Source organism: Vidua macroura, chromosome 5, assembly GCF_024509145.1.
Source record: "Vidua macroura isolate BioBank_ID:100142 chromosome 5, ASM2450914v1, whole genome shotgun sequence".
Classification (NCBI taxonomy): Eukaryota; Metazoa; Chordata; class Aves; order Passeriformes; family Viduidae; genus Vidua; species Vidua macroura.
The window spans coordinates 35832273-35847599 of NC_071575.1; the positions used below are offsets into that span (position 1 = coordinate 35832273).

Sequence of the window (15327 nt, forward strand, 5' to 3'; positions counted from 1 at the left end):
CAGGGAGACTAGAGAAGGGGGAAGAAATACTGGAGGGTCAGTTTGTAGGAAGGCCGAGAAATGTTTTGTCCCACGCAAAATGTGGATTCAAGATATAAGTTTCAAATTAATGAGAAAAAATGTCGTTAAAATAGATTTATTTAGCTATAAACTAATAGCACTTAAATATTTCACCTTGTTTTTCAAAAAGCTAAGTTAACTATGTTCAGTTATTCACAGGCTGCTGCTGCCCCTGCACCCATCACAAGCAATTTAGACATTTGTCTTCATTTCACACAGTCTTAAGAGGTCATAGTAAGCAAAGAAGAAATGGCTGGGCCCTATTTTTGCATACTACTGCAAATAAACCCAGTTCTGTCTTGGGAAATCACTGTCAAGATCAAAAATCTGCTCTGCGCAGATATGTGCTAACACTCGGGTCTCCTCCTGCTCTCCCTGATGTCAAGCCAAAGTTAACTTACCTAAAATATCAGTGTAAAGGACCTGCTCTAGGTCACCCAGCATTGTTATTATGACATCTTCATCCAGATGTGCAGTCCCTTCACGCAAGCACCCCTCCTCCTCCTCTGCCCAGGTCCTGCTGGGGAAATGGCATGCGCAGGATGAATTTTCATCATCGGATTTTTTGCTCTCCTCATTGTCAGTCTGAAAGCCTTCACCTGTACAGCGGTCTCCTGATTTCCTGGATGTTCTGCTTCCAGCAGGTGGTATCCCCTGAAATGCTTGGGTTGTGGTGAAGCTGGAGTGGCAGAGAGAGTGCACTGACTGTGAGAATGCCTTGGACAGGGAGCCTCTGCACCCAGCTTCTGTGCGCCGCTGTTGGTAACTCTGGCTAGACTTGGAGGCGTTTCCAAACCAGTTGTCTCTGTATGAGTATCGCCTCTTCTCCCCTTCACTGATGAGCGTGAGATTGGTTAGAGACTTCTGCTTCTGAAGATGAACACACCCTCTTCTAACCTCCGTGCCTTTAAACACTGACAATTCAGCAGATCGCTGCATCTTTCCGGCTTGGGCTTCACCTCAGTTAGATTTCATGTTTTCCATATGAGATGGACAGCAGCTCAATTCCCCTGAAAGGTGCGGGCAGTCCTCCCTGCACTGCCGCACACTGCACACCCCAGGTAGCACATACTTGCACTCCCAGTGAAAGCACAGCTCACACATGCACTCTACGTACTGTAAGGGACTAGACAGGCACAGTCATCTTTAAAATTACACTGCTGTCTCTGCTAAGCCACTTCTCAGCCGTCACATTAATCTGCAGTACTTACAGTCATTTTCTCTTAGGTTTCTCTCAAGCAGAAGAGAGTTGATCAAACACTCTGCTCCAGCACAGAAGTAATCCCAAAAGCCAACTGTGTTTTCCCCTCTCCATCCAATCACCAGTCTCATCGGAGCGGTGGGCCTGCATCTCTTTCTACAGCTGCTGCCTTCTGAAATCCAAAGTAGGCACAAGTACTGTCTTGGATTTTCCCCTCCCTCTCACCAGCTCATGACTGAACCTAGTGCACAGCTCTTCACTTTAGATGGGCTGACACAGAACTGCAAGTACAGCCTCCACGTCAGAGCTCAATAAAGAGCCAAAATTAACCACTGAAGCACAAGCCTCCTTACATTTTAGTATTCAACCTGCATTCCCAGATATATGACTCTTCTCTGCTACTGCAGTGAATGCTGCTGGCTGCCATGGCAGCAAACATCCTGGTGAATTAAACTGAAGACACAGAAGCCTCTGCCCCGTTTACAGTGCCACAGGTTTCAAGACACAGCTTCACCTGAATGGGATGCTACAGTAACAGATCTAGCTCATAGTCAAATCCTATTTTTCTCCCTGAAAGGTAAAGATGAAAAACTATTTCTTCCTTATCACTGTTACTCCCTATGCAGGTAGCTAAAAGCAGACTTGCAAAAAGACCTTCAGTCCTGCAATTTCTGCTCTAAATAAAAAAAAATGTAATTTAGTATCATAAGACATGGAACACAACAGTATTTGTCTGGTAAAATGATTAATAAAAGGAAATATTTTATTTCTTTCTCCTTAGAAAACTACCCTGTTTTCACCTCTGTGAGATTCAGAGGCTAGTACAGAATTATAAAATCTGTAAAAAATCATTGTTTCACAATATTCTGAAGAAAACCTATAAATGGAGGAGTAATTTTTTTTTTTTTTATAAAGCAAATTGGTATTGTGTCTGAACTAAGTTCAGCAATTTTGAATGCTATTTTAAAATTCATTATCCAGAGAGAAAGAAGACATGGTAAAATGTATGACTTTTCTCACAAAGAAAAATGTATTAGTCCCAGAAATAATGGACAGATGGACAAAGAAATACCTGAATTTAATTATAAATTTTTAGATACAAACTTTTTTATCTAGGGAAAATTAATTTCAGAAAACATTATCTAGAAATCTACAAATAATAAAATTGGTGTATAAAAATAAACTGCTTTTGTCAGTGTGAAAATGTACTCATTTCAAATTTCTACCTGAGAAACCTTGACAGAAAAATAACCGTTAAAAATGCCACCCTAAGAATCACAAGCTGTTCACAGATTTCCTGTATGAATAAACAGATGTTAACAGAAGCCTCAGTGTGTATTTCTTGTCTTTCACTGGTTCAGTTTAGAGTTTTTGAAGATACACAGGGGAAAATTCTTGGAAATTTCAAAGGAAAGGTACATTTCTTCCTAGATAACTCTCAGAAACTCAGAATAACTCAGAAAAAAACAATCAGTAGTCTAAAGTAATGGTGGCTTTAAATATTAAAGCACTGACGAATTCCAAGAAAGACATGTTCCACATCAAGAAGAGGTACCACTCCCATCCCCACCTAGAACATACAGTCAAAGAGAATACAAGAGAAATGGTCTGTCTGCACGAGTACAAAACTGTCCCAAATATTTAAAAACCTATCACTTTTTCAGCATGCAAACAAAAGATAAGACTGCTGTGTTTACTCCAGGGTCTGCCAGCTGCAGTGACACATGGGCTCTTGGAAGGGTTTTACGAACGTGCTGGTGCCCACCTGCAGCAGAGCAGGTGTGGTGTGGATGCCAATGGTGTCTCAGAGCTGGTGTGGTGCCGGTGTTGTCACAGAGTTCCAGCACCACCTGCACACTCCTGTGCTGGTGTGCACTGACAGTTCAATGTGGCTGTCCTAGCCTGTCCAATATGCCTGATTAAGCGGTGGTTGTTAGAAAGTCCTAACAGGGAGGTATTGACAATAGAGAATTTCAAAAAAGAAGGGTAGTCTCACTCTTTTTGCATTAATTGGTTTTATATCCTAAATTTATACTCAAATTGGCACAGTATTCTCCATTGCTATGTTTTGAATTAACAGGAAGGCTAATGATTTTTAGCTCAGTTGGCCAGAGTACAGTGCAAGGTCGTGGATCCAATCCCTGTGTGGGCCATTCACAAGAGCTGGACTTGATGATCCTTCTGGGTCCCTTCCAAACCAAATCAGACTGTGATTCTGTGATTTGACTCTGTGATGCCAAAGTTCTCTTGGTGATTGTCTTGGAATCAAGAGAACAGGCTCTTTTCCTACCATAAAGAGCAAGTCTGAATCTCTCCCTGATACTTCAAATCCATTAATAACTTCCCCACCTGCCCTTTCATGCCCCAACACCTGCAGGCAGTGATTTGTCTCCATAGTAAGCTGTAGGCAGATGGGGACCCGCTCTGCCTCCATCCAGGCTCCCAGCGCGTGTGGTAACACGCAGCAGTGTGCACTGCAGAGCTGCAGCTGGTCTCAGGAACCCTTGTGGGCAGGGCACACCCCTAGTGCTCAGCACTGCTCTGCTAGGAAAGCAGTGCACGGCTGCTCAGCTCCAACATGAGACAGCAGGTACAAGCCTGCCAGAATTGGACAGGCATAGTCAGTACTCTTTCTCGCTGGGAGCAGAAAAATTACAGGATGAAAAATGTTCACCCAGTGAGCCACACCAAACCTCACATACGGTGCTGTCCAGAGGTGCCACACCCCTCCAGGCTGGATGGGTCTCTGGTAGTTGCACAGCTGCATCCTGGGCAACCCAGTGGGCCTCAGTGTCTCTGCTGACATGTTACTTGTACCAGCTGAGCTGTTCATTGCAGCCCAGCTTCAGCAGCACACAGGTCACAGACCATCATACTGAAAAGGGAGTGATACCTGGACTGTGTAAGAGCTGTGTAACTGGCAGCTGCAGCATTTATCTGCCCCATTTTGAAATACATTGAAAACACAGTGAGTCCAATGCTGTTATACAGAGGTACAGAGGCTAATCACACAACCTTCATTCAGCCTTCCCGTGTACAGACATTTTACTACATCTCTTTATAAAATTATGAAGTTATAAGAACTTTTCTCCCATTAATCCCATTGCCTCACTTGCTTGACAGGCCATTGTGATCATCCCCATATATAATGGATACTTAATTATCTTAGACCAAGTACTCAGTAGAAACAACACTGAATTTATCCTCGTACTTTACCACATCTCTCTGCAGGGTGTCACTTGCGAAAACATAAAAATGTAATGTGGAAAGTTCTTAGGTTTATTTCCTGAAAAAGAACTTTCTAAAGCTCAGCTCTCCATTTTAAAATGTTTAGATATAGCAACCAAAAAATACATTTTTCTATGGTAAGAAGAAAGTATAGGAGACTAGAGGAGAGCAAACGTCATGACAGCATTATTCCCCAACTACCTTGCAGTTCAGTGTGTTCTCCACCCACCAAGCAGGAATATGTTTACATCAAGAACATCTTAGGGAACTTCCCCAATTCATCACAGTCAGTGTAACATACTACTTTATTTTTACTGTCTCCTTCATAAAAGGAATTATAAAAATTATTTCAAGAACTAATAATATATGGACAAATTTTGCTGTCAGATAAGACTTTCTTTGAAGTCTCAGTGGATGGTTTAGAATCCTACAAATGAATTACGTAATAGATACGGAAATCCATGAAGAGATTATGAATCTATGAAGAGATTATGAATCTCTTCAGTTAAACTTACTTGAAAAAAATGTAAATGATTCCTGCATGTATTAATTGTTTCTTTCAGAGAACAAAAAATTAAGCACAATAAACATAAAATTTAAATTTGAATGTTTTTATGCTAATCCTGCCATTGAGATAGGCCTATAACTTTTGAAAGTACTGTTTCATTTCTGCTTCATCCATCAGATTTCAAATAATTAGTCAATATTTATAGATTCATGAATAATTACTTAATCGAATACTTTGCATTATGCTCTTAGAACATGCCAGCACTTGTGAAAGCCAAATGCTATCACTAATTTCATAAAATAATATTTTTTAAAATATTTTTTATATTTCATAAAATAATACTTCGTAGTTTACTGACATGTACAGTTTACGAAGGATTATTAACTAATTAACTTGCTGACATCCTTCTCTAATAAACCTGCTGCAGAAGGTGATAAATATCACAGCTACTTTAAGAAGAAATAGTTGGTAAGAAAGTCTGAACAACTTGTTCCCAGACATATAATGAATAACAACAGCCAACCTGGATTACTTTATTAGCCTTTATTGTCAATATCATTTTATAATCCTGTTTATAAAGATATATTCCAGTTTTGTAGAAACTGAGTGGATAGATACTGAGTAGTCTTGTTGAGGCAAAAGGTACATAAAGTACATTCAAAAAATTGTGTTCATACTTGAATGCAGAATTGTTCCTTATTTAGGGGACTCAGATTCTGTCTGGGATTTCTCGGACAGAGGTCTGCACACCTGGGTGCCACAGGAGCAACAAGCCTACCACACCAGAACACACCAGAACTACTCCTCAGGTGTCTAATGCCTACAAACAGGGCTCATTCAGTGGGAGTGCATGTATCACTGGAGCTGTGCACACAGAGGGGATTCAAGGTGTGCAGGAAGACTAAAAACTGCTCTAGGTCTATTCTAGTGCTGATCTGCATTTGCACTGTGGAAACACTTGGGGCTGCTCTGGCTGAGCTGTGGAATATTCAAAGGGGGGAAAAAAAGTAGGAAAAAGTCTGCAGATCACATCTAGAACAAATTCCCTCCAGAGACAAAGTAACGTATTTACAGTACCTCTACCAAGATGCAGAACTGGCTTTAGGCATAAGCCACATATATATTCACCAAAAGCAGCAGATTACTGGTGACAAGATAAAAATATAGAGGTTGCCCAATTTTATCAGGACAACCACAAGCCACACTTCTGAGTCCATGCCAACACCAGCCTCCCCACCTCCCTTGCCTTCTAGCACTACTCTTTTCTCATGGCTGTGCAGGTAAAACGAAGTAATCATTTGCAAAGCAGTGGACAGCAAACACATGGCTTGAGCTCTGACTCTACCTTTCACCAGCTCTGAGTTGGAAGACAGGAGAGGCTATAAATGTAACCAGCTCCCTTGGAGGAGGAAGACAGAGCAGAAGAGAACTGAAAACTCCCTCTAGAGATTCTTGCTTTACTTTCTTCTTTCCCATCACCACTGTTTAGACAGTAGCAAAGGGATGTGAACTACCTTGCTGGACACAGAAAGCAGAGACATGACTTTTCACCACTACAGCAAGGAAATTAACTTGGGCTTGGTTCCTGAATTACACTAGGAGAATGGTGCCTGGCCAACCACTCCTAAATAATTTCAAGAGTATTATTTCTGCATCCAACTTTTGTCTTTGATATGGAGAAGTCTTGAACTAGACATGCTTAAAGCATTAGTTTAGGTTCAATTGGCTGATATTGCTCTGAAGTGGATTAGGAGTTCTACATGAACAGCTTGGCTGGTTATGGAAGCAGTAATCTTCAGCCAAGAAGCAATAACAAACAGGAATGTGTAAATATTTAGAAAGTAGAGAAACAGTTTATACAACAATATTGGCTAAAATATTCTAGTCCTGAGGATGGCAGCCTTAGTTCTAAATATTTGGCACTTTAAAAATAATAATGATGGATGAAGCAGAAACACAATACAGGTGGGACAGCACTATATGAACACACTCCTCCAAGCTGTTTAGTGATTTCCACAGATGTTCACTCTTTTGCATTATCCTTACTGATCCTTACTGTTTACAAACATATTGTGCTAGTGTGGTGGCTACTGAGTTTCAAAATGAGATCAAGATAATATAAATATGATGTCCACCCACAGCAACAGTTGACAATTTCAGGAAAAAGGTAATATCAAAATGAAAGAAACTGGATATTCATTGCTTAATACCCTGAAAATAAATGACCAGACCATGGAAATTAACCTTGCCTATCTCTTTGCTACTACTGGTGTAATCCCTTTATCATATCAGAATAAAGATGCTCTTAAGTAAAAGAATTTAACTGTCCTTTCTCATAATTCCCTTTAACTCCCTTTCTCATAGCTAATCCATCATGGAACACTCCTCTGAGCAACTATCACATGAGATCATCCACACAGAAAATTAATTGTTCCGCAAATATAGTACTTGATCCATTTATTCCTTTGCTGCTAACAGTTAAATACGAGTGACACACCTCTGTTTCCCTATTCACACAACAAATCACTGACCACATTTTCCCAGTGGTTCTGCTTTACAGCCTGTTATACCAATCAACAGCTAATGACAGAGTCTAAATAATCAGACTAGGAGCATCTCTGGTATCTAGTTTTCTTTCTGTCATTTTCTTCTTTGTGATGTGTTTAGTTTCTGTTCAGAACAGTGAAAGGTCATCAGACATGATACTCTGTTTGATCATTTCAGCAGGTATTGAATTGTTTGGGGTTTTTCCAGTATCTCTGGATGATTCCTTGAAGCATCTCTTGATCTGTGGTAAGTGTTTCAGTTAAACTCTTTATATGTATTAGACCAAGGAGTCCAATTTCTGGAGTAATTAAAAACGCTTTTATATTTTAACAGGTATGCATCACCTCCAAAGAACATTACACCATGTTTCAGAGTGACATATTTATCACAGAAGCTGGCTGTGCAAATAAAGGATATCAGAAAATTTCCAAAGGGACTGAGACAAACCAGGACAAAACCTATTTCAGTAGGAGTCAGCTAAATGTCAAGACAGTCCCCATAAATCTTGGGCATCTGATTTCCCTTCTTGTGGAGAGATAATTTTAGGCTGATGTGTCAAATTAGTGCTTTAAATGAGTTATATCTTGTGTGAGAAGAACCAAGACTCATTACAAATCCATTTAAATGTTGAAAATTTTTGGTAAAAGGGCAAAACTATAGGTAAAACCAGCGAGATAGGGTATCACCTTTAATTTCTGTAAAATTATAAGATTAAGGATGCTAATGAAAAACAAAACAAAGCAACAGCAAAAATAAACCCTTAACCCTCCAAGTAACAGCTCTTGCAAAGAGTCCCTTTGTACACAACCCTGCAGCACAATTCAGTGCTGATGAGAAAGTGAGGTGTAGCACCCTTTGCTTTTTGCGTGGATAGGCAGAGTCATGGCCAGACCCAGTGCTGATGTAACTCAACATGGTTCTGCTGACTTCAAAGGAATTATTCCAATATGACTCAAATACCCCATCCCTTCAGCTTTGTAACCTAGTAAGGACTTTAATCCATGTTTACAAGGAATTCCTTGCAACACAAACTTTAGCAGCTTAGCTCTAGCAGCAGCTTACAGGTCAGGTACAATAGTAAGGACTTGCTTGTTTTCAGAATACAGATTCATTATTAAAAGGAACATGTGTATTATGTAATTTATGACTCAGTTCTGATGTTATGATTTAATTTGATGTTATTAAATGAGAGCATTAAACTTTCTGAAGTCGACTTTCCACTGCTCCTCTTGGAACATTCAGTATGATTAAATGAGATAACAATTACTTGAAACCCTAGATTGTCAAAACCCCGTTTCTGCAAAATGATGAAGAGGGCATTTGAACAGAAGGAACTAGTTCAAATAGATAACAGTGGATTTGAAGCACTAAATATGCATGACCTAAATTTTCTGTGTATTTAATACCCCTCATGATTGGAGGTCAGAAGTATTATTTCAACCCACCACAAAGGTGCCTGTAAGAAACAGATGTAAATAAAGAAGCTCACAGTCTTCTCCTGACTCATTGTTACTCACCAGATATCTCTTCTAGGCACTGTTTGGCAGTCTTACTAAACGACAAATCCATTTTAGTAGGACTAGTACAGGAGTCAGCAGGTGGTAAAGAGGTACTGTCATTTTCTGAGAGAGTTCTGAAATCAAGCAAGAAGATTGATTATTATTATCTGTCATTCATGTGTTCATGGAAAAAAGTGCTACTTGCAGCTCCATCTAGAATCATATCACTATAGGGTGAAAATATGAATTTTTGTCACATTGTTATTATGCTAGTTTAAAGTCCAGCCACACAAATATACAAGCAACTAGGCTTTCTCTCTCTCTCTCTGCAGAAACAACTTGCAGTTAATTCTGTGAAATTTTAAGCCTTTTTTTTTTTCCTTACTTTTTTTCTGAAGGATTTGTCAACCAGATCTTGTCAGAATCCATTAATATTGTTTAAGTCACATCCCTGCACATACATAAAGGAAATAAAAACTTGTAATTGATGAAATATTAAATAAGAAAGGCCATGTGGGAAAAAGCTTATGCAAGGCTGGATGGAAATTTGGCCCACATATTTAAATCTGTGTTGTGCAGCTTCTTTTGATAATGCCCTTATAAAACACTGGGGAATGGGATAATACAAGTTTTCAATTAACTTTCTAACAAATAGCTCATATTTTCTTTGAGGGTATATTTCTGTGAATATCAATGATAAATTATAATGGGAACCCCTCATTGAATACAGTTACTTTCTGTTATATGAAAGTAAATAGCAAGAAATACATGAGCACACTGATTATAAAAAAAAAATATCTCACACACTTATTGCCTCTTCTTATGGAATAGCTGTAGAATCTACTTTACCCTGGAACTGCTGAACTATGATGTCATCAAAAAGCAACATGTACTACCATGTATGCAGTAAAAGAACACATGTAAAGATATATTAGCCACTTGAAATGAAATTTTAAAAGATCTTCACTTAGAGCTTAAGCTCTTAAGCTCTTCCAGCTTTCCTGACATGAATAGCAGTCACTCTTCTGATTTATTAAAAGACTAGTGAAATATTTATATCCTAATTTTAAAGTGTGACATTTATAGTTCAATTTTCAAAATTCACCATAAAGTGTTTACAATGACCAAACCTAAAAGAGAAATATTTAACTGTGTGATGTATCTGTATTTTATAAATAAAACTCATTTAAAAAGTGACTTATCTCTCAAAATAATTTTATAGCAACTTATTTTATGACATAAATTTCCAGTTAATATTTTCTTTACATTTACTGAATGAATTTGTTCAGCAATTCGTAACAATAGATGAGGAAACAGATATCTGCACAAAGAGCAGCACAAGTACTGAAATGGTGGAATCCATTGATTAGAATCCAACTCAGAAACAGAAACGTAAATTATGCCTGATCAGATGCACTGTTTTCTTATCAATTTCTGTACTTTTGAGATGCTGGAAACAGACAACTGCTCTATAAAAAACTATTTTTGGTTTTTGTATGTCACACACTACTGGAGACACAAGCTCAGCTCATGTTGCAAGGTTAACTATGTCCTGCCAACCTTTAATGTAGTTTTACATTTTATGCTTGAGAGGACAGACTCTTAAGTAAAAAGAGAGATCACTCTATCCCTCTGCAGTGAACACACTCTGAAACTCCATAGTCCCACTTGCTTTCCCAAAGGACTTTGAATCATTAAAATTTTAATTGTCTGAGGAAACAACAGAAATCTCATGGAGGACTATGGATTTTGCAGCAATCTAAGTTCTGCTTACTTGAGACAACAGGTTATTAGTTGTGGTACAGATGGACTAGAAAGCACCAGCCCTTGGGCAGCTGCGATGGAGATACTGCAGGGAGGGAACAGCGAACAGGTCTCTCACAAATAGCTCTTTTTCTACAAGGTCTCCAGGGGGCTGCTGGCTGCCAGCACTTACACACCAGTCCTGCCTTTTCATGCAGGATGGCCAAGGCCCTGATTTTCTCTGGAGTTGAGCTTAGCCCAGAAACACTGAGAATGGTGAAAGACTAGACTAGGGGTGGAAGATTTCCAAGTAAAATGATGTAGGAATTTGGGGTTCTTGGGGAACAAGGAGGCCCAGGTACACACTGGGTACCTAAAACTTCAAGTTGCATTGCTGTGGGCCCCTTGTGGGTTGTGATACATTGGACCAAGAATATAAATGCCTCTTCTAATTTTTAAGAAAATGGGAATGAAATTGTGAGGTTTGTCTTGTGTACTTCAGGCTTTAATGTCTTTCAGTGAGATGTATTAATCCTATGAAGGACTCAAGTGATTGCTGCAGGACTGCAGCACAGATTAAGCCTGAAGCAAGTAAGCAGCAAATTAAGTGATCCTTCTCATTAACCTTGCACACTGGCCTAAATGAATGATCCTCTACCTATTCACGGACCACTGCCTTAAAAATAATTAAATTCTTGCATGTCTCTTGATATCAAGAAAAGGGAAAAGAATTTCACTTTAGTCAAAGCCAGCCCAGTGATATTTCTTCCAGTGCTGTACATCTACAGTGGAGGTTAATTTAGGCAACCTTCATGAAAACAGGACAATTTGTTCCTATTTTAATCATGGCAATCAAAGAATACATTTATCCCCAACCCACTAAGTTACATGCTACCTATTTGTAAGAGTATCAAACTCACTTAATGGGACAAATCCTTCTTTCAGTCAGACCTGCACAAGCTTATTCATTCTGATTAAAATGAGCCTGTACGGGGTAATTAAGAACAGAATTTGAAGCACTACTTAATAAGTGGTCTCTAAGCACTTGGCTGTCTCTAACGAAATAGCCAACCTTAAATAAACACAGATAACATCAAAGATTTGTTTGCTTTTTAGTTGACATTCCAAAAGATATCAGATTAATATGATGGCGTTTTTCCAACAGCTCTCTGAGATGCAGCTGTCTTGAATGTGTATCACTGTCAGTGTAACAGACTGGCAGGACCACGTCTGCAATATGAGCAGTTCGATCACCCTTGTTCAAGAATTGTAAGTTAAATTGGGAACAGGTGCAAGGAAGGGCTACTAGGATGCTCATGGGGAAGAAGAAACCCTTCTAAAAAAAAAAACAACCAGAACCAAAAAACAACAAACACAAAACCAGAAAGAGTTGATTTGGTTTAGCCTCACAAAAGAGAAGGAAGGGAATGGGATTATTCCTCACATATTTAAAAAGAGCAATCAAAGAGAAGGAAAACACCTTTTTTAGTCAAAGAACTGAATTAATCAAATATGTGTTTATAATGATTTCTTCACTTCTTCCCATATCTTAAACTAACACCTCCACAATGGAAACTTTTCTTGCACAATTACTTGAAAATCTATCATGGAAAAAATGGGACGATCTGTCTGAAGACCATGTATTTGTTACAATTAAAACTGGTGAGTGGCAATCTTTAGCACTACCTATGACTGCAAAACTTTGGTAGTGACTGTTGCTTTATTTTCACAGCAGCAATGTAAATAGCAGGAATCAATAAAGTACTGTAGTATGACTTTGAATCTTCACTTTATTGAAGAAAGTATGTTCAGCAGCATAATCTATTATTAGCAACACAATTAACTGACAGAATGTTTTTTTCTAAGTTGAAACTTAGTTTCAACTCCACAGAAGTGGAGTGTCAGTGACACAGAAGTAGCTTCTGGTCATTAAAAATGGACATCAATATGGCTTTAAAAAAACCCTGCATATGTTATGGTTGCAGGATCCTTGAAGAGTAGTATAATTTTTTCCCTAAGCCTGTACAAAAACATCCTGAATAGGCATCTGGAATTCAATGTCACTGTACTTCCAGAGATAAAACCAGATATATCCTCCTTCCCCTCTGTCACTGCTCTGAACCTCCTGCTCACCCTTGAAACCATGGCCTAGAAAAACAATTGTGTTAATCACCATGTAGTAATGGAGTTGGGAACAAAGTTTCAGTAATCAGTAACATGTTTATTTATTACACCAATATATCCTTTTTCTGTCCTATCTATTGAACACATTAGTCCTTACAGAATCATGAAGTAATTGAGATCAGAAAGATCCTCTAGGTGCCATCTGGTCCAATGACATTCTTAAAGAGGGTCTGGTCACATTAAGTTGCTCAGAGCCTTGATTTGTTGGATCCTGGACATGCCCAAGACAGAGATTCCACAACTTCACTCCACAGCCTGCACAAAGTTTTTCACCGCCCTCAAACTAAACCCATATTTTTTAACTTTCAATCAGCACCTCCGCTGCTGTAACTTGCATCTGTTACCTCTTATCCTTTCAACCTGCATTTCAGAGAAGAGTCTGGCAACATCTTCTCTACACCAACATATTCATGTAGCCGAAGTTACCAGTTTGTTACTCTGCAGGGACAAAAGAAGTGCCAAACTGTTATTTGTAGTTCAGCACTGAAAGAGTGTCTCTTCGAGCGTGCAATTCAGACACTGCTGAAACATCTTCCAGATGTTGCTATTACCAAACTAAAACTTAGCTGAAAAATGGGAATTTAAGCAATGCACAACATAGAAGTGCAGCTCGGGATGATGAGTGGTCAGCTAATTCTCTGCAGCAATTTCTATACTTTCAGCATTTTGGGCAGTAAGCAATTCCTGAGCAATACAGGCCCTGGGATTTGAAAGCTTTAGATTCTGTATCTCAGCCTTGGGAAAGAGACTTACTAAGCCCCTACAGTGGTTACTGGAGGGGTTAATAAAATAAAGCTGAAGTGCAGTACATGCATCCAGTTACAACCCAATGTTCTCCTACTGAAATTCAGCAGGACTTTTTTTTTTTGTCATTAATGTAGTTTTTTCCTCCCATTTGCACTGTAGCCTAGTAAGTACTAAACTTTTGTGTTACTCTTCTCCGTTTGAAATTTAAGCGCTACTAGGAAGACAGCTAAATTTTAAGGCAAATTTCAATACAAGTTTCAGGGACTTGGGAAAATGGTACAATTTCCAGTCTCCTACAATTCTGTATAAGTAGAAGGATGTGTAATTTTAAGTAGTATCTGGTGCAAACAATTATACAGTCTCTTATACCTTCCTACTGTATCTGTCTTATCAAGCTTTCTTGCAAATAAATTACATCTTCTTCAGTCTTACATCAGTTGGACCCTGCAGTCAACTTCAGAGGGGACACATAAGGGACTGTAAATAATATATTCACAGCCACATTTGAAAATAAAGGATCACCTTCTGGCAGAATGGAGGAATTGAAATTTTACTCATTTAGATAATCTCAAATGCAACTCTGACTGTTGCTGCTAATCTTTGAAGAGAAATTATAATCCCATATGAGTTTTGACATCAGGTGTTTAAGAGGAATAAAAATACCATGTGATATCAGAAGGGCAAAGCACCAAGACTGCAAAGCTGAATAGTGCAATATCCCACTTAAGAACCTTCCACTAAAACAGTTCATTAATAAAAATACAGACTTCTTGAAAACATGACTATTAATAACTATTATAGGTTTGCATTACTTACTTAAGGAAAATACATGGCAGTCTCAAAAAAACTCCTTGGAATACCTCATTTTTCTCACAAATCTACAGTAATAGGCTCTTGGTTAACAAAAAAATATTTCAAAATACATGGTATCTGCTGGTATCATCAACAAATCAAGAAAGCACTAGCTTACTTATGCTTGTGCTAATGGTCTAAATAGATGACACAAGTATATTATAAGATTCTGTAATATACTTGTAAAGAACTCTTGCTAACTCTGTATTTTTACTAAATTTTATTGAATTTTTTTACAAGGACTAAAGTACAAACTCACAGAGCCTAGATATTCCTTGTAGCTGGGAAAAAAAAACCCTGTTAGTCTAAATGGTAATCATTGTTTACTAACTTATATAAAGCTGTTAGAAAGCACGCCTGAAAATTCTGTGTATTAATGGTGGTGACTGCTTTGAAAACAATTATGTTGAAGAACAAAAAATGTAACTGGAGTACCCCAGCTCTTGCTCATTTCCACTTAGCATATATCCACAGAAATATATATGCCAACTTTGAAAATTTGGATATTTTATCCTTAGTTATATTTATATTTTTCTATTAAATAATTGTGCGGTATTACAAAGCCCTCAAGATTTTAAAGGAATTTAGTTACTGTGTATTTCTTAGTCAGATTCTGCACTCAGTTTGAGAGATACATATTGAAGCAACCTCATCAAAGTCAGTCTTTTATTCTGAGTTTACGGCATTTTGAGATCAGACACTGGCTCTGAGAATTTTACTTTCATTTGAGATTCAACTTCAAATACTCCTTTGCTGTG

At 38.4% G+C, this 15327-nt stretch overlaps 1 protein-coding gene across 1 annotated transcript in view; it reads right to left on the bottom strand.

The window, feature by feature from the left end:
- NAV3 (neuron navigator 3) overlaps positions 1–15327 on the bottom strand; it is a 248795-nt gene that overhangs the window by 111565 nt on the left and 121903 nt on the right. Inside the window, exon 9 of the mRNA XM_053978007.1 lies at positions 9062–9177. Within this exon, the coding sequence (XP_053833982.1) occupies positions 9062–9177 (116 nt within the window). The remainder of the gene's footprint in view (positions 1–9061; positions 9178–15327) is intronic.